The sequence below is a fragment of the Oncorhynchus mykiss genome, chromosome 15 (assembly GCF_013265735.2).
Source record: "Oncorhynchus mykiss isolate Arlee chromosome 15, USDA_OmykA_1.1, whole genome shotgun sequence".
Lineage (NCBI taxonomy): Eukaryota > Metazoa > Chordata > Actinopteri > Salmoniformes > Salmonidae > Oncorhynchus > Oncorhynchus mykiss.
Window position 1 is genome coordinate 26,799,183 of NC_048579.1, and position 19,264 is coordinate 26,818,446.

Genomic DNA, 19,264 nt, shown 5'->3' on the forward strand with positions numbered 1-19,264 from the left:
TGTGCGAGCAATAAGGCCTACAAACCTGCCTCAGTTCCACCAGCTCTGTCAGGAGGAATGGGCCAAAATTCACCCACCTTAGTGTGAGAAGCTTGTGGAAGGCTACCCGAAACATTTGACCGAAGTTAAACAATTTAAAGGCAATGCTACCAAATACTAATTGAGTGTATGTAAACTTCTGACCCACTGGGAATGTGATGAAAGAAATAAAAGCTGAAATGTCATTCTCTCTACTATTATTCTGACATTTCACATTCTTAAAATAAAGTGGTGATCCTAACTGACCTAAGACAGGGAATTTTTACTAAATGTCAGGAATTGTGAAAAACTGATATATATATATATATATATATATATATATATATTATACTACTCAAAAAAATAAAGGGAACACTTAAACAACACAATGTAACTCCAAGTCAATCACACTTCTGTGAAATCAAACTGTCCACTTAGGAAGCAACACTGATTGACAATAAATTTCACATGCTGTTGTGCAAATGGAATAGACAACAGGTGGAAATTATAGGCAATTGCAAGACACCCCCAATAAGGAGTGGTTCTGCAGGTGGTGACCACAGACCATTTCTCAGTTCCTATGCTTCCTGGCTGATGTTTTGGTCACTTTTGAATGCTGGCGGTGCTTTCACTCTAGTGGTAGCATGAGACGGAGTCTACAACCCACACAAGCGGCTCAGGTAGTGCAGATCATCCAGGATGGCACATCAATGCGAGCTGTGGCAAGAAGGTTTGCTGTGTCTGTCAGCGTAGTGTCCAGAGCATGGAGGCGCTACCAGGAGACAGGCCAGTACATCAGGAGACATGGAGGAGGCCGTAGGAGGGCAACAACACAGCAGCAGGACCGCTACCTTCGCCTTTGTGCAAGGAGGAGCAGGAGGAGCACTGCCAGAGCCCTGCAAAATGACCTCCAGCAGGCCACAAATGTGCATGTGTCTGCTCAAACGGTCAGAAACCGACTCCATGAGGGTGGTATGAGGGCCCGACGTCCACGGGTGGGGGTTGTGTTTACATCCCAACACTGTGCAGGACGCTTGGCATTTGCCAGGGAACACCAAGATTGGCAAAATCGCCACTGGCTCACTGCTCTTCACAGATGAAAGCAGGCTCACACTGAGCACATGTGACACCTGACAGAGTCTGGACACGCCGTGGAGAACTTTCTGCTGCCTGCAACATCCTCCAGCATGACCGGTTTGGCGGTGGGTACACTGCTGATACACTCCAGCCATATGAGGTCTAGCATTGTCTTGCATTAGGAGGAACCCAGGGCCAACCGCACCAGCATATGGTCTCACAAGGGGTCTGAGGATCTCATCTCGGTACCTAATGGCGAGCACATGGAGGGCTGTGCGGCCCCCCAAAGAAATGGTGTGTATATATATATATATATATATATATATATATATATATATATATATATATATATATATATATATATATATATATATATATATATATATATATATATATATATATATATATATATATATATATATATTAGCATCTGGGTCATTAGCCACTGCAGATCTCTTTGCTAGCTAACAGTAGTGTTTACTTGTTGACACTTTTGCTACTTTCCAAGAGTAATATTAATGTAAACTGCTGTCCTCTTGTCAACAGAACTGGAACCCTACAAGTACGCCGGCTACCCCATGCTCATCAAGACCATCACCATGGAGACGGGTGATGAGCAGCTGTTCTCCAAGACATCCCCCCTGCTCCCGGCTGCAATCGAGCTGGCCTTCCACACGGTCAACTGCTCCGCCCTAAACGCTGAGGAACTACGCAGAGAAAGTGGCATCGAGGTAGAACTAACAACCCTACTGGCTATTCGGAGATCAGGATCATATTCATTAGGCACCAAACGGAAGCAAACGATAGTAAACTGACTGAAACCGGGAGGGATCTACTTAGAGTTGTCTAATAAGAAATGGTTATTTTAGTTTTTTCATTGAAAAACATTTTGCTTTGTTTTGGAACTAATGAAGACGACTCAGATACTATTGTTGCAACAATATTCACCTTTTCCCGATTTTACATTCCTACATTCATACTTTCAATGTTTATAACATGATCTAAAAAAAGTATTTCTCCCCCCCTTTTCCGCCAGATTCTGTTGGACGCGCTGTCCCGGTGTGTCGCTGTTTTAACCGCTTCCAGCAAGTCTGATGACATGGCTGTTCAAGTAAGATCACCAGATCCACAGTGCAGAGCCGTGGTCACTTACGATTCCCCCACCAGGGCCCGGGGTTCAAGCCTAGTGCCTACCCTGTCTGAATAGTGTCAAATCGCCTTAATGATTGTGGATGTCGTATTAAAATATATATATTTTAAGAATACAGCACATCCACAACCATCTGTCACATTATTAGCACTGTATTCTGAGCCGTACACGTCTGGCTGGAAATGAGTGGTACAGTTCAGTGTTGAAAGGGGTTGTGTTGCCTGTGCCTAGGTGTGCGGCCAGGTGTGTAAATGCTACAGTGTAGCGGCTCAGTTTGAGGAGTGCCGGGAAAAGATCATCGAGCTCCCCAACATCATCAGGGACCTCTGTCACGTGCTCTACTATGGGAAGGTGAGATCTCTATTTATCATACAACAGCAGCCTTGTATCTCTGGCTTTGTATATACCGTGATACCACTGTATCATCCAATGTAGAAAGGATGCACATTTATACTTAAAAAATATATATTTTTAATTGAGCGTGTACCTTCAATTGAAAGCAATCTTCTCTTGTACACTCTCAGGGTCTCCCGCGAACAGCGGCGCTGGCCGTGCAGTGCGTCAGCTCCTTCGCCGTGGATTACTTCCTGCAGACGCACCTGTACCACGCTGGCGTGCTCTGGCACCTCCTGGTGCACCTGTTCAACTACGACTACACGCTGGAGGAGAGCGGCGTGGCCACCAGCCAGGACACCAACCAGCAGGAGGTGGCCAACAGCCTGGCCAAGCTTAGCCTAGTGGCACTTAGCCGTCTGGGGGGCTATGCCCCACCCACCGGAGAGGGAGGTGTAGTGGAGACTAACGGGGTGGAGGGGCAACCCCCGGAGAACCCAACCATTCGTAAGAGCCTGGCAGCCATGCTCACACCCTATATTTCGAGGAGGTTAGGGTCGACGGTACCGGCTGAGGTTAGTGATTATGGGAAAGTGTAAAAGGTAGATATGCAGATTAGACACAATAACACACACACACTCATAGACCCACTAGTTTAAAACACTATTGATGATATTACTCTGCTATGCCACTCTTCACCCACATTCACTCATGCTTCTGTTTCCATGTCTACCAGGTGTTGAAGCTGCTGAACAGTAACTCTGAGAACCCCTACCTTATCTGGAACAACGGGACCCGGGCCGAGCTGCTGGAGTTCCTGGAGGCCCAGCAGGAAGCCAACATCAGGAGGGTGAGCAGACGAGAGCACATGGACTGGCCCTATCATATGTTTCAGCATGGATGTCTGTTGTCGCTGTAGGATTGGCTCGTGTTCATTAGGCACCGTACAAAACAAAATGGACTGTGTATTATTAGGCATCCTGTGTTGTTAGTATAGTCATGTCTCTCTGTCTCTCTCTCTGTCGTAGGGGGAGAACGATAAGAGCTTTGGCTCAGAGTTTGTGTTCAGCGACCACGGTAAAGAGCTGATCGTGGGTGAGATCTTTGTCAGGGTCTACAATGAGCAGCCTACCTATCCTCTGGAGGTGAGCTCCGACACTCGGCGTAGCGTTTGACCTTGCATCATACTCCTCCCAGTTACTGTCAACCACTGTTCAAGAAAATCGATACTAACAACATTGTAGCCATTGTCATGTCATAGTCCTGTCATTAAGTAGCACTGAGTCACGGTAAATCCATTTGCTTCACGCAGCTCACAGTAATATCTGAAAACCTGCAGGTAATTATGTGGTAATACCTAGGTATTTAGCTACAATAATATCATTAAATCAAACGCAAGTCATTTGATGTATTTCTAGGCTATATCCATCCATATCATTAGTTCGTAACGCCAGATAAAAGGTGTTATAAGCTTTTATTATAAGCCTATACCCATGTCTCCATGGTCCAGTACCCCAAGGCGTTTGCAGCCAGCCTGCTGGACTACGTGGGCTCCCAGGCCCAGTACCTCACCACCCTGCTGGCCATGTCCCAGAGCAACAAGGTGGAGTCCCAGCAGCATGTCGAGAGGCTCCGCTGGGCCGAGATGGCCCTGGAGGCCCTCCGCAACGTCATCAAGAACAACCCAGGTACACAGCAACCTACTTCTGTGATGTCTACAGTCACTCTTACTACTACTGCAGTCAAAACTGCTACTACCACTTCTTCCACTACCAGGAAATTGACTTTTTAAGATTGCCGAAGCAAGCACACGCATTTTGCTTTAGGAGCGTTAAGAAATGCCCCTCCTACTTCTGTTTTGTACCGTCTCCGTTGCCTTTTCTCCTCAGCTGAACAAACTGAAAGAGTGCTCATTGGTCTTTTACGGTTTGCTGACTTGGCTCTTTGTGACCCCCAGGTTCGGAGACGGAGTGCATCGGCCATTTCAAGCTGCTGTTCTCCTTGTTACGGGTTCACGGGGCTGGGAAGGTACAGCAGCTAGCTCTGGAGGTAAAACACAACTAGAATATTCATATTTTATTTTATTATCGACAGAATTTGTTATAGAACACTTTTGTGTGATATCCTGTGGGCCGTATCTTTTTTTCGAAATCAACCAATCAATCAGCCCACATGCATGCACTGTATATTTAAATCCGCGACCTGAGACCTGTTTTTGTGTCCTCCATAAGGTTGTGAACACGGTCACCTCCAACCAGGACTGTGTGGCTAACATCGCTGAGTCCCTGGTGCTGTCCAACCTACTGGTGCTACTGCACTCTCTGCCCTCCAGTAAGACCACTGAACACCTACTGCATCTACTAGTCTGTTCTACTAGCTATATACACTTGTCTGATTTTCTGTATCCCTTTCAGGCCGGCAGCTTGTACTGGAAACTTTATACGCCTTGACCTCCAACACCAAGATAGTCAAAGAAGCTATGACTAAGGGTCGGTATTATACCGAATTGTTGTTTGTTCTTGAGTATACAGTATTTTATTCTGTTGTGTATATGGGCTTATGTCAATGTCTGTTGCCATGGGTAACCTTCCCGCTTTCTCTCCCTCTCTCCCCTCTCTCCTCCAGGTGCGTTGATCTACCTGCTGGACCTCTTCTGTAACTCCACCCACCCCCAGGTGCGCTCCCAGACGGCCGAGCTCTTCTCCAAAATGACCTCTGACAAGCTGGTGGGGCCCAAGGTGAGGCAGTATCCCTGTGTGGAGGATCATAGGCAGAGACCTTAACCCTCTGTAGAGACTACTTTAGTACTGTGCCCCAAATGGCACCCTATTCCCAATTTAGTGAATAGGGAAAAGTAGTGCACTAAATAGGAACGAGGGTGCCATTTTGGAAGTTTTTTTTTTTTTCTCCCTCACTCAATCTCTGTCCCACCTCTTCTGTCCTTCTCTCTCTCTCTCTACCTCATCCCTCCCTCTCAGGTGCGGCTGACTCTGATGCGTTTCCTGCCGGGTGTGTTCATGGACGCCATGCGGGACAACGCGGAGGCAGCAGTGCACATCTTCGAGGGGACACACGAGAACCCCGAGCTCATCTGGAACGACGGCTCCCGGGAGACTGTCTCCACCACCGTCCGTGAGATGATGCTCGAGTACGCAACCACTTTTTTTTCACACTCTGTCACTCACCCACCCACCCCTGTGGCTTTGTGGTCGTTAGGCCCCAAATTGTTAAATTGTTTGTGGCCCTGTAAAGTGTTGACATAATGACAGCACAACAGTTAGCTGTGAAATGATGAAATGCACCATTTATGCTATATATTTGATTTGTGTCTTTTGTACCATATATTCCTCCCGTGTCCTCTGCAGGCACTTCAAACAGCAGAAGGATAATCCTGATGTCAACTGGAGAGTAAGTGTATCCGTATTCAATCTAATGCTGTTCTGTATGTTGTGGATTTCATTGTAGGCCTACAGTGTACGGGGATAAATGCTGAAGCAACAAAATAATCACATGGGATGCCCATTGTACTAATGTTTATGATATACAGCGTGTTAATGGTATGCTGTTGACTGTATGCGCAGCTGCCAGAGGAGTTCACGGTGGCGTATGGGGCGGGGCAGGGTGAGCTGGCAGTGGGCGGAGTCTTCCTGCGTATCTTCATCGCTCAGCCAGGCTGGGTGCTGCGCAAACCCAGGGAGTTCCTTGTGTCCCTCCTGGAGACCCTTACTGAGCTGTACGAGAAAAACAACCCCAATGTGAGTACACTCACGTGTTCATCTCCTTGCGCCTGTGAGTTTATCACTGAGTGAATTAAAGCACATTTCGTACACACACAAACACTTCCTGTAACTGAGCAGAAAAAATTGTCATCTCATAGAATACCCTGTATTTCCATTTTGGTTTGATTTAACCTTTCGCTGCTCGTTTCCAACAGGGTGAGGCCCTGGAGACGGTTACCACGGCGGCGGTGTGTTTGTTCAGCACACAGACCCAGCTGTGTGACCAGGTCCCTCCCCTGGGCCACCTGCCTCGCATCCTGTCTGCACTGACCCACAAGAACAACGCCGTGCCCAAGAGCTCCATCCGCCTCATCCACGTGCTGTCGGACAATGAGGTGCGTTCAATCTAGGGCTACAACAAACCTAAATTCATGATATATAATGGGCAAGATAAACGGACTACTATAAGGTAGTTTAGCAAGCTATAATTGACGAATGTACTGATGTAGTGGTATAACTACAACCAAGCCAACTTAAACTACATACTGAGTCTACAATAGTCCTGTTTGAATGTAAGGAGGTCAACGATCTTCCCATGGACACTAAATCAGTGTTATATTTATTTCTGTCTCACGTGGAAATATATTCAAGTCTAATGCCATGTTTCTGTATGTGTGGTGTGTGTGTGCGCAGCAATGTGTGCGCTCAATGGCCTCCCTGGAGACCATCGGTCCTCTGATGAGCGGGATGAAGATGAGGGCAGACATGGCAGGACTGGCCTGCGAGGCGCTCAACCGCATGTTCCAGAGAGAGCAGACTGACCTGGTGGCTCAGGTACCTCGTCTTTATTATGGCTACATATCAAATGGCACCCGATTCCCTGTGTAGTGCACTACTTTTCACCAGGGCCCATAGTAGTGTGTTATAGGGAATAGTGCCATTTGGGATGCATCCCATCGCTCTGATATAAAGTTACATTTTCTCACACCGTTTCTTACTGTTAATTCCTTTAGCAAAAGACTTGGTGTTCTGTCCTTTTCATGCGTGTTGTTATTCCATGTTATTTTAGTGTTTTAATGTGTTTTGTACGTGCACACACAGGCCCTACGAGTGGATTTGGTGCCGTACCTTCTGCGGCTACTGGAAGGGATCGGGCTGGAGACCTTAGACAACCCCTCGGCCACCAAGGCTCAGATCGTCAAGGCTCTCAAGTCCATGACACGCAGTCTGCAGTATGGCGAACAGGTAAGGCACCCCTGGCTATATGTCAAATCAATATATCGTCCAACATATCGTCCAACATGTCAACAGGGCTCCAGACGATCATTTCCCCCTGGTGACAATGGTGCCACTACCTTTTACAGTTGGTGGCACCAGCCCATGATTTGGTCGCAACCTATTTATTTTTTATTTTTTTTACAGCATCACGCAATAGAAAAATTATGTAACCATCTTAGCAAGTCATTCACCATGCTATACAAAGAGGTGTAATAGATTACTGAGACGGTATTCATCTTTAGGATGTTCATGCAGGGAATGCATGATTTAAATATATTTTGTTATGCAACCCAATCCAGGGATTGTCATGAATTTTGGTTTGGCACTTAGGCTATTGTATTTCATTGTTAAAATAGGGCTCCATAATTTTCAGAATTATATTTTGTTCAATAGAGATGAATTTGACTACATCTTTATGTGCACAAAATATCACAGGCACATTTATTTGGTGCCAAGTCACCACCTGAGCAAGTGGAAACTCAAAACACGTTAGCTAGGTCACTAACTGGAAACGTAATACCCGCTGCTGGTAGCCATGTATTAATCTAACAGTAAATACAGTGTCCTGGGGAAAAACCGTGCAGTTGTAGCCTAGGTTGTTACCCCAATGACGCTTACATTCACAATGGCTCGTTCATCACAGCGGCAGGCCCCAGCGAACCAGAGACACGGGAGATACTTTTATCACAGGAATCTTGAGGGTAATGCACATTGTTTTTAAACAAGTCACGGTTTTAGTAGTGTGAAAAAAAATATAGGACGTTTTGGAGTGAGGGGAGCATGTAGAATGTGCAGCTCGCATCGATGCGACCAATTTTTTAAAATAAATATGAAAATATAACTCGCACAGACAACTCAAAGGATCGCAAAATGCGATTAAATTGTCGCAATCTGAAGCCCTCTATTAACAACCTGCAGTCTACTGAGACAGAGCACAGCTGTTTGATTGTAGTTGAAATGTATATGTTGTGTGTGAGAGATGTATTGTGTTTATATACATCAGTACTGTGTCTAAGACTTCTCCGTAGGACATTCATGTTGATCTTATCCTATACACTGTGGTATTGTACACGTGTCAGTCTGAGTGGTACTGTGTTGCAGGTGAATGAAATCTTGGCTCGGTCCACTGTGTGGAGTGCCTTCAAAGACCAGAAACATGACCTATTCATCTCCGAGTCCCAGACCGCAGGGTACCTCACAGGTAGGAATGGAATCTGCACACATTCTGTTATGCGCTACAAAGATGGTAAGTTTAGAGAGGGCATTCTACGGGCTCAATCTGCATCCTTCGTTCTTCTATGCTTCCCTTGGGGCATTTTGTGGGCACTGCCTCTTCACTTTGTGCTTAGTACCCTCCCTCCTTTACCTCTCTTCCTTCCCTTTCTCCTCTTCCTCCACATTTCCTTCTTCAGGTGTTTCCACTCCCTCTCTCATGGCGGCCAGCAGCCCCCTGCGGAGTGGGTTGTAGTTTCCTGTGCAGGGCCCTCCCAGCGCGCCTCCTCTCTCTTTGCTCTGACGCAGGTAGACTTTATCCTTGCTCCCATGCCACTCTCCATCTCCACTCTTTGACATGGCACCCTCCATCTTTTTATTTATTTATATATTTTTTACCCCCTTTTTCTTCCCAATTTTGTGGTATCCAATTGGTAGTTGCAAGGCAGTCATCGCTGCAACTCCCGTACGGACTTGGGAGAGGTGAAGGTCGAGAGCCGTGCATCCTGCGAAACCCAACCAAGCCGCACTGCTTCTTGACACAATGCCCACTTAACCTGGAAGCCAGCCTCACCAATGTCACCGTACACCTGCCGACCGTGTCAGCGTGTACTGCGCCTGGCCCGCCACAGGAGTCGCTAGTGCGCGATGGGACAAGGACATCCCTGCCGGCCAAATCCTCCCCTAACCCGGACAATGCTGGACCAATTGGGTGCCGCCCCATGGGTCTCCCGGCTGCGACAGAGCCTGGACTCGAACCCAGAATCTCTAGTGGCACAGCTAGCACTGCAATGCAGTACCTTAGACCACTGCGCCACTCGGGAGGCTCCGTCACACTCCATCTTGTGCCGTTTTTCAATTTCCACTTTTCCCCCACTCATCTCCATCTCCAGACATGGATTGGAAAAACACTGTACGGATGAAGTCCCTGTAGCACATATCAATGGGTGAATCCTCTGAACTACTAATGGGCCGGGCCAGCCCTTGAGAAACCAACAGTGTCCCTAACAAAGTAAAGTGGCAATATGCTCGTGGATGCTCTGTAGCAATAGTTCATATACTCATATACCTCCATGCCATCTCTAGCACCACCTCCCCATACAACCAACCCCATAATCACACGATGTTGTACTTGCATCAGTTGTGACTTTCACTTGCATCACATCATGCCTCCTCAGTCACCCAGTTTGAACATTCAGTCTTCCAACCTGAATTTCTGAAACTGGGAGTTTTTGGAGAGTTACTGGAATTTTGCCACCCTAAGTATGTCTCTCTCTTAACTCATCCTCCTCTCTCTCTCTGTCTCTCTCTCTGTCTGTCTCTCTGGTTCCTGCAGGTCCAGGTGTAGCAGGCTACCTTACAGCAGGAACCGGCTCCACAGTGCTGCCCAGCGTTCCGCCTCCTGTGGACAATGACATTGGAGACTCAGGCTGATTTGACTGACTGACAGACAGAGAGGGAGAAGTGCTCAGACATCCAGACTACCCTGTGGATCACAGGCTGCAGCTCAGAGAGACTGCTCAGCTCTCTGAAGGAGGGAGAAAGAGAGGGAGGAAGGAGAGGGGGCCATCACAGACTATCATTGACTGTCTCCAAAATGTCTGCCCTCAAACCCTTAAAATGTCGCTCTCCTTCCCCGCCTCCAAACAGCACTCGTTGTAAACCTTTGTTTGATTGTTTTAAAGCAAATGATAACACTTGTCATCGAGTCAACCTTTTTTTCTTCTGTTTTTCCGCTTCTTTGTTTTTTCCAATGACACAAATAGTTTACTTTTGTATGAATATATTTTTTAATCTCAATTTTTTTTTTTGTGGTGGGGATAGACGAACAGAAGAAAATTTGGACCTACCTCCCTCCATTCTCTTCTCCTTCCTCTCTCCATCATGCCCGGTCTCACTGCTCTGCCTGGCAGCACATACCCTCACAGATCACAGCCACGAGTCCTGAAGGAGGGTACCTTATGTGTATCCGGCCTGAACGTGTGATCACTGGACAAAGATGAACTTAATCTCCTCCGCTCACCTGTTTACAGGACCAGTCAAACCTTTCCTAATTTTATAATGTATGTTTTAGTGTCGTATGGTTGAAAAATGTTGTAAGGAGGAACTCACAGAACTGTGGTGTATTAGGGCTCTGCTCTGGACCCCCCCCCCCGCCCTTCTATAGGGAACAGAGCTTTGAGACAGGGCAAGACTACTAGACGTCAGCATCCGTCTGCCCCTTTTTGAAGTGGTCACACGTGCGTTCGTTGTCTCCTTTCTGTATTATCCCAATCACGATGTTCCTGCGCCATACTTTGCTCTGCTCTTCGAAGTTTGACCTTTCTTCCACCACCACATCTTTTTGTTCTTTTCCTTCCCCAGAATGCAAAAAGCACTCTAATATTTATAGGTAAATAACGGTCTTTACCAATTCAAATGAGCTTCTGCTAAGACATGAGGAATGATACTGACTCTGATTATAAATATATGTGAAAGACTAGTGCAATTGTGAAATGTTCAATGTAATATGGCAAACTTTCTATATTGAATGTACATTTTAAAAGAATCAGTCGCACTTGTAAATACAATTTTAGGAAATAAAAAGGGAATCCACAGTGTTCTTCATAATGTGTGTTTCTATTGTCAGTACTAATGAGAAGAATGAATGAATGAATGAATGACTATATAAAGTACAGTCAGATAAGAGAAATGTTTAACTTTATGCCAAAATGGGGCATAGCAACACTACATACAATGACAGAACAAGCACACTCTTGTGCCATAATGGTACAGAATCTTAAGCTGCAGTACACATACTAACAATACAACACATCTAATCACAATTTACAACCCATACTTGTTAGTATTTCTGATATTTTAAGTAGACTGGGCTTCAGATTTGACATTTTATGTAATCTTAATGGTGTGCTATTGGTGGCATGCTGAATCAGTTACCCTTGCTGCTGCCAGCTGTGTAAGTGGAAATCGTGTTGAATTAGTTTATACGCCTGCCAGCAGAGGGCGCACGTTCAAGTTCACTTAATTTTCTTAGGAGCCACACAACCTCACTTCCGTCTGCAGCTGATTACGATTTCCGCGCGCGAATAGCAACGCCTACAAGATGTTTGAACTATTTTTTTATTTATTTGTTGTACACAAGTGATCGAGACAATTGGCGATTGTTTGTTCAGATTTAAACATCTTATTTTGATGGTCTTCAAGCTCTGTGAATGACGTTCCAATTCGAGCAGGCATCCAGTCGTCTTCATTTGGGGCTCGTGCACCAGTGATTTTGGCCCCTTGCGAGCTCGACTTTTAAACCTGTTAATGTTGCTTGCTAGTTCTAGATAATTTAACAAACCTAGTTATATCCTACAGTAAAAAATATTATATTGGCGGTCCAATAAGGTAAGAACATTGGTGAACCAGGGCCCGGTTTCCCAAAAACAGCTTAAGGCATAAGTTCGTCGTTTGAACCATAGGATCCTAGCTATGGTTCTAACGTTAAACTTGAATGTATTTGCCTTTTTAAACCGGGTCCTGAACTCATCCCACGTCCCAGACGTTGAGGATACACACTCCGCACAGAAAGTGACTGACTGCCTTGCAATAATTATGTCAGCTAATGTTAGCTAGCTAACGTTTACATATGTAGATGACGCTATAGTCATTACTGACACTGGCAGTAAAATAAGCTAACGTTAGCTGGTTAATGTCACCACTCATGTCATCGAGCAACTAGCTAGCTATGTTCCCTGTAGCTAGCTAACGTATGTCATGAATTAAAGAGCCGGTGTTAGCCATATGACGGGTTAATGCACTTCTGTCACATGGCAGGTTGACCATGTCGAAAGGAGATCGAGATGGCTTCGTTGTGAAGTTTGTAGAAGTCAATGGACGAAAGACAGACCTTGCTGTCAAGGCCTATGAGGTGAGTACAACTTTGATTACGATACCAGTGCCACTACTGTAGTGTCCATGAACAACCACTAACATTTGATATTAAAATAGTCATGTTTCTGTTATTGAAGTGTTGGTTATTGAAATTACTCATCTTTCTATTCCTTCTGAAACAGGCCATAATGGCGCTCCAGTCAGAGAGTTATTTGAAGAACATTGATGAGGAGACTGCATTACAGATGGACCGTAATGACAAGTCTCTATTTGTCTTCAGTACCTTTTCCACTCCAGCCTTCCACCACTGCACAAAGGTCTGTCTCAAGACGCACACATTCCCAAACCTGGCTTCTACCTACTTATCCTCACAAGTCACAACATGTTAAGAACAATGTCAGCAATGTAGTGTACTGAAATTGTCAGTAGTGTAAAACTTTGTTTTCCTCCCGTTGTCTCCGTGAAAGCTGGGCTGTCGAGTGGTGAGTCCACTAGTGGTGCTCTTCTGCCTGCAGCAGCAGCGCTGTGTTCCCAAAGCAGAGCAGCCTGTCTACAACATGGCCATGGCTGATGTTACCATCTCCTGCACCAGTCTGGACAAGGAGGCTAGGGTAAACCATTGCTTTCCCCTCTACTCTGCTTGACTCGTCAACAATGATGGCAAGTGTTTTTCATGCCAATTATGTAATACATCCACATAAACATCCTTACAGGGGAGCTCTCAAAAATAGAACCGCCTCCCGAGTGGTGCAAGGTACTGCATTGCAGTGCTGGCTGTGCCACTAGAGTCAGGGCTCGAGTCCAGGCTCTGTCACAGACAGCCACTACCGGGAGACCCATGGGGCGGCGTACAATTGGCCCAGCATCGTCCGGGTTAGGGGAGGGTTTGGTAGTGCGCATTATACGCTGACACGGTCGGCAGGTGTACAGTGTTTCCTCCGACACATTGGTGCGGCTGCCTTCTGGGTTAAGTGGGCATTGTGTCAAACAGTGCGGCTTGGTTGGGTTGTGTTTCGGAGGACGCACGGCTCTCGACCTTCGCCTCTCCTGAGTCCGTACGGGAGTTGAGACAAGACTGTAACTACCACTTGGATACCCCTAAATTGGGGAGAAAGATGGGGTGAAAATAGAAACAAAGCGTAATTTTACCCTGAGCAGTGCGTGCCTCTTGCGGAGCTGTGCTGCTTAGGTCCAGGTTACATTGAAATGAATGGGAGCATCTCATGCCCGGAAATGTTATGCATCCAATGTATTAGGCCTGTTAGTGACTGTCTGTGTCTGTACCTCCAGGCTGACGTGATGGATCTGGTACAGCTGATGGGAGGGCGGGTCTATCGGGACCTTAACGTGTCTGTCACTCACCTAGTTGCCGGGGAGGTGGGCAGCAAGAAGTACCTGGTGGCCGCCAGCATGGGGAAGCCCATCTTGCTTCCCGCCTGGGTCAAAACCTGCTGGGAGAAATCACAGGACAGGTAATAGGGATTTTTATGCCTTTCTCATTTTGCCAGAGACATTAATGAAAGCTATGTCTAATCAACCAAAGATGTAGCAAGTATGTTAAAAGTGTACACCTAGTTTGAAATTGTATTAGTCATATGTACGGGACACACAATGCTATACACGTCCAACAAAATGCTTACTTGCAGGTTCCTTCTCGACAATGCAACAGCGATAAGAAACAATAAAATATAAGACTACTAACAAAGTAAATGGCTCAGTAAAATACACTGAACAAAAATATGAACTCAACATGTAAACTGTTGGTCCCATGTTTCATGGGCTGAAATAAAAGATCTCAGAAATTTTCCATTCAGACAAAAAGCTTTTTTTTTTTGTACATTTTGTGCACAAATTAGTTTACATCCCTGTTAGTGACCATTTCTCATTTGCCAAGATAATCCATCCACCTGACAAGCAAGAAGCTGATTAAACAGCATGATCATTGTGCTGGAGACAATAAAAGGCTACTCTAAAATGTGCCATTTTGTCACACAGCACCATGCCACAGATGTCTCAAGTAGAGGTCGACCAATTATGATTTTTCAACGCCGATACCGATTATTGGAGGACCAAAAAAATAAAGCCAATACCGATTAATCTGCCAATTTTTTTAAATGTATTTATTTGTAATAATGACAATTACAACAATACTGAATGAACACTTATTTTAACTTAATATAATACTTGAGTAAAAATCTATGTAGCTCAAATAAATGAAACATTCAATTTGGTTTAAATAATGCAAAAACAGTGTTTAGTAAGTGAAAGTAAAACTGCAATATGTGCCATGTAAAAAAGCTAACGTTTGAGTTCCTTGCTCAGAACACGAGAGTTGGTGGTTCCTTTTAACATGAGACTTCAATATTCCAAGGTAAGAGGTTTTAGGTTGGAGTTAATATAGTATTTATAGGACTATTTCTCTCTATACCATTTATATTTCATATACCTTTGACTATTGGATGTTCTTATAGGCACTATAGTATTGCCAGTGTAACAGTAAATCTTCCATCCCTCTCCTCGCCCCTCGAACCAGGAACACATTGACAACAGCCACACTTGAAGCAGCTTTACCCATCGCTCCACAAAAGTCGCAGCCCTTGCAGAGCAAGGAGAATAACTACTCTAAGTCTCAGAGCGAGTGATGTTTGAAATGCTATTAGCGCACACCCAACTAACTAGCTAGCCATTTCACATCGGTTACACCAGCCAGTAGGCTGATAGGCTTGAAGTCATAAACAGCGCTGTGCTTGAGAAGAGCTGCTGGCAAAGTGCACGAAAGTGCTGTTTGAATTCATGCTTACGAGCCTGCTGCTGCCTACCATCGCTCAGTCAGATTGCTCTATCAAATCAGACTTAATTATAACATAATAACACACAGACATACAAGCCTTTGGTCATTAATATGATCGAATCCGGAAACTATCATGAACAAAACGTTTATTATTTCAGTGAAATACGAAAGCGTTCGGTATTTTATCGAAGTCTAAATATTCTTGTTACATTGCACAACCTTCAATGTTATGTCATCATTATGTAGAATTCTGGCAAATTAGTTCGCAATGAGCCAGGCTGCCCAAACTGTTGCATATACCCTCACTCTGCGTGCAATGAACGCAAAAGAAATTACACAATTTCACCTGGTTAATATTGCCTGCTAACCTGGATTTATTTTGGCTAAATATGCAGGTTTAAAAATATATACTTCTGTGTATTGATTTTAAGAAAGGCATGGGTGTTTATGGTTAGGTACAGTCGTCCAATGATTGTGCTTTTTTCGCAAATGCACTTTTTTAAAATCACGCTAGATAAACGAGTAATATCATCAGCCATGTGTAGTTAAAACTAATGATTATAACTTCCTGCATATAATACAGGAAGGTGCCATATTTACGTGTTTTGGGGATTGGGTTGTAAGTTCTAAATTGTGCAGTATTTAGCCATCATAATAAGAATCCGGTAGCAGCAGTTGTGTGTGCGCGCGCGTGCTAAGGTGCAGAGAATCAGAGCAGGTGGCCAGTTCAAGTGTTCAGCAGTCTGATGGCTTGTAGATACGAACAGGCTCAGAGACCGTTTCTATCAGACGTCATGCTCCGATACCGTCTGCCAACCCGAAGGGAGTGAACAGCTTGTGGCTGGGATCCTTTATTATTCTGCAGGCTTTCCTCAGGCACTGTGGTGTCGTCAGCAAACTTGATGATGGAGTTGGTGTCGTGCAAAGGAAGCAAGCCAGCCAGTCGTGGGTGAACAGGAAGTTCAGCTGAGGACACAACACAGGGGGCAACTGTGTTGAGTCAGTTTGGAGGAGGTGTTGTTGCCAATCCTCACAGCCTGTGGTCTGCCTGTCAGGAAGTCCAGGATCCAGTTGCAGAGGGTGGTGTCCAGACCCAGGGCTCTGAGCTTGGTGTCGAGCTTCAGGGGAACAATAGCGTTGATTGCTGAACTGTAGGTATTCCTCTTGTCCAGATGTGCTACGGCTGTGTGAATAGCTATGGAAATGGCATCCTGTGTTCCTGGCCTTACCAACCTCAAAGCATTTCATGATGACTGGTGTGAGTGAGACAGGGCGATTAATCATTTGGGCATGTCACATTGTTTTTCTTGGACAAAGGTGGTCTCCTTGAAGCAGGTGGGAACAACAGCCTGGCATAGGGACAGGTTGAAAATATCAGAAGACACCCGCCAACTAGTCAGCACACACTCTGAAGACGCGCTCAGGGATGCCATCTGGGCCACCGACTTTGAGTATTCATTCTTTTGAGAGTTTTCCTCATCAGCCTCAAAGAGAGAAAGCACTTGGTTGTCCGGAACAGCAAGAGCCTTCTTGGATGGCTCGGTATTGTCTGCCTCGACGCAGCAATAGAATGTGTTAAGCTCACCTGGGTCGGCGGATTCGGCAGGCACAACATACACCTGGATTTGCCTTTGTAGTCTGTGATATTCTGTAGTCCTTTCCACATGCGACGCGAGTCTGAGTTGTCGAACATCAATTCAAGTTTGAGTCTCTCTCGTATTTTTTCGTCCATAATGGATTTTCGGAGCTCTTGCCTTATAGGCGTCACCGGGTTTCGTTCTGCTGACATTGAATGCTGCAGTACGGGCTCTCAGCATGGTACAGATATCTCAATTCATCCAGGATTTTTGATTGGGGTATGTCCGGATTGTTATTATGGGTACATCATCATCAACACATTTCCTAATGAAGCCTGTGACCTGACGATTTATATTCCTCAATGTTGATGGATGAGTCCTGAGTGGATTAATCTTTTAACTTATTTAAATCAGTTCTCAAAACAGTTCTGCAGCATTGAGTCTGCCTCCTCTATTCAGAGCCTTACTATTCTCTGCACAGCCCTCAGCACCTCCATCTCATCGTATTTCCTAGATGCTCCATGTAGCTGCAGTTGTATTTTACTTACATAAATTTAAGGTGCAATATTCAGAAATCACTGCCATTTCCTGGTTGCTAAAATTCGAATAGTTTGCCAAATTTCAGTTTATGACAAAACAAGCAATATGTAGTGTAGAACAAGCAATGCATTACCATCTATACCGCTGTGAAATATATTTTCGGTAACCAAAAATATTGTATTTTCAGATTGAAGCTTGTGTACAAAACTGAAAGTCAAAGACGCAAAAATGAACTTAAGAATAGGAAGCATAGAAATGGCACAAGAACAGACCTACCGCTTCTTAGACTTGCTTTCACTGAAAATGACAGATCTATAACTCACGTTTCCATGTGAATTTGGTGGGGTCACTCAAAGTTACATATTGCAGCTTTTAAACCAATCTATTCATCTCCCTGTCCCGGTTTCTCTCTTCCCCTCAGCCTGTTCAGATACACTGACCTGCCCATAGAGGACTACTTGTGCCCTGTGCTCTGTGGCTGCACCGTCTGTGTCACAGGCCTCTCCACGGTGGAGCGTAAGAAGGTGCAGAGGCTCTGCCAGCTGCACGGGGCCAGCTACACTGGACAGCTCAAGATGAACGAGTGCACCCACCTCATCGTCAGCGAGCCCTCAGGTAGGTCGAACTTACCTTTTATTGTCCAAATTAGTTAGGTTCAGAATCAGTTCCACACACATCACAAAGAAATGAAGCAGGGATAAATCCTGCTTCAGCCACACAGGACAGACATGCTTCATGTCCTTTTATATAATAACAGCTTTAGGTCGTCGTAGAGTTCCTGAATCTCTCCTACTGCCACCCAGTTTCCGTCACTTTCACTGTTCCCTCCCTTTGTCTGTGCCTACAGGTCAGAAGTATGAGTGTGCACAGAAGTGGAATGTCTTCTGTGTGTCTCTGCACTGGCTGTTTGACAGCATCGAGAAGGGCTTCTGCCAGGACGAGAGTCGCTACACAGTGGAGCGAGGGGATCAGAAAGACGGCAAACCCCACACCTCCACCCCGACCGGGACCAGCAAGAAGAAAGAGGGTGAGGCGCCAAGCTTGACCTTTATTTAAAAAAATATATTTCCGAATTTTATGACTCATTATTCAATAGTAGGGATGTGCGCAGTTATTTGAATATCTAAATGGATGTTAGTATTCGATTACTTGAGTACATTTTTGCTCAAATAAATCAATATAAGCCTATTTTAACAATGAAAAGGCTTTTTCTAAATTACATTTAAAATATCAGTGTGGCATTCTACATCCAAGGATATACCATGACATTTCAAATTATTGTTTTATAAAATCAATGTAGTTTTTATGACGTGCACGGTGCGCCCCATGAAAAGGCCAGTAACCGAACAGTTTTGAGTTTTATTTTTACAGGGACGGTGCACATTAATCAACGTTGCAGTAAAAGTTCCGGTTTTATTTAAATCAATAATACACACAAACAATGAGCAGTGAGCACATGCAGAGCAACAGGACAGGCAACACATAGCACGCAGACCGAGCAATAGCACATAAAGCAACAAAACAAAATGCATAAAAGCAACACTGTTTCAACACCTCACAAGCTACAGACATGGTGTGTGGTAGCCTTCGTGTGTAGCATGTTTGGCCAATCAAAGCGGCAAAGAAGCTCAATGTGTAGCAAATGGAGTGAACTCACTAATGCAATGCGACGTGGAATGTAATGACGTAATTA

The 19,264-nt window shown here is 45.1% G+C and overlaps 2 protein-coding genes across 9 annotated transcripts in view; both read left to right on the top strand.

The window, feature by feature from the left end:
• Window positions 1-11,397, top strand: part of LOC110489893 (dnaJ homolog subfamily C member 13) — a 48,640-nt gene extending 37,243 nt beyond the window's left edge. For 7 of the 8 annotated variants that reach the window (XM_021562859.2, XM_021562854.2, XM_021562853.2 and 4 more), the window contains 19 exons: window positions 1,642-1,826; window positions 2,132-2,206; window positions 2,477-2,596; window positions 2,770-3,153; window positions 3,315-3,428; window positions 3,607-3,723; window positions 4,089-4,266; window positions 4,536-4,627; window positions 4,810-4,909; window positions 4,993-5,067; window positions 5,204-5,316; window positions 5,557-5,726; window positions 5,944-5,986; window positions 6,160-6,333; window positions 6,513-6,692; window positions 6,991-7,131; window positions 7,399-7,542; window positions 8,677-8,776; window positions 10,124-11,397. In XM_021562859.2, coding sequence (XP_021418534.1) covers window positions 1,642-1,826; window positions 2,132-2,206; window positions 2,477-2,596; window positions 2,770-3,153; window positions 3,315-3,428; window positions 3,607-3,723; window positions 4,089-4,266; window positions 4,536-4,627; window positions 4,810-4,909; window positions 4,993-5,067; window positions 5,204-5,316; window positions 5,557-5,726; window positions 5,944-5,986; window positions 6,160-6,333; window positions 6,513-6,692; window positions 6,991-7,131; window positions 7,399-7,542; window positions 8,677-8,776; window positions 10,124-10,221 — 2,603 coding nt within the window. In that variant the 3' untranslated portion in view covers window positions 10,222-11,397. Of the gene's footprint in view, window positions 1-1,641; window positions 1,827-2,131; window positions 2,207-2,476; window positions 2,597-2,769; window positions 3,154-3,314; window positions 3,429-3,606; window positions 3,724-4,088; window positions 4,267-4,535; window positions 4,628-4,809; window positions 4,910-4,992; window positions 5,068-5,203; window positions 5,317-5,556; window positions 5,727-5,943; window positions 5,987-6,159; window positions 6,334-6,512; window positions 6,693-6,990; window positions 7,132-7,398; window positions 7,543-8,676; window positions 8,777-8,987; window positions 9,097-10,123 lie in introns of all 8 variants that reach the window. The other variant, XR_002468637.2, reaches the window with a different exon arrangement.
• Window positions 11,398-11,839: 442 nt separating this feature from the next.
• The window catches only part of topbp1 (DNA topoisomerase II binding protein 1), a 38,011-nt gene continuing 30,586 nt past the window's right edge, over window positions 11,840-19,264 (top strand). The window contains exons 1-7 of the mRNA XM_021562861.2: window positions 11,840-12,177; window positions 12,607-12,700; window positions 12,846-12,980; window positions 13,131-13,274; window positions 13,954-14,135; window positions 17,993-18,186; window positions 18,419-18,598. Coding sequence (XP_021418536.2) covers window positions 12,614-12,700; window positions 12,846-12,980; window positions 13,131-13,274; window positions 13,954-14,135; window positions 17,993-18,186; window positions 18,419-18,598 — 922 coding nt within the window. The 5' untranslated portion in view covers window positions 11,840-12,177; window positions 12,607-12,613. The remainder of the gene's footprint in view (window positions 12,178-12,606; window positions 12,701-12,845; window positions 12,981-13,130; window positions 13,275-13,953; window positions 14,136-17,992; window positions 18,187-18,418; window positions 18,599-19,264) is intronic.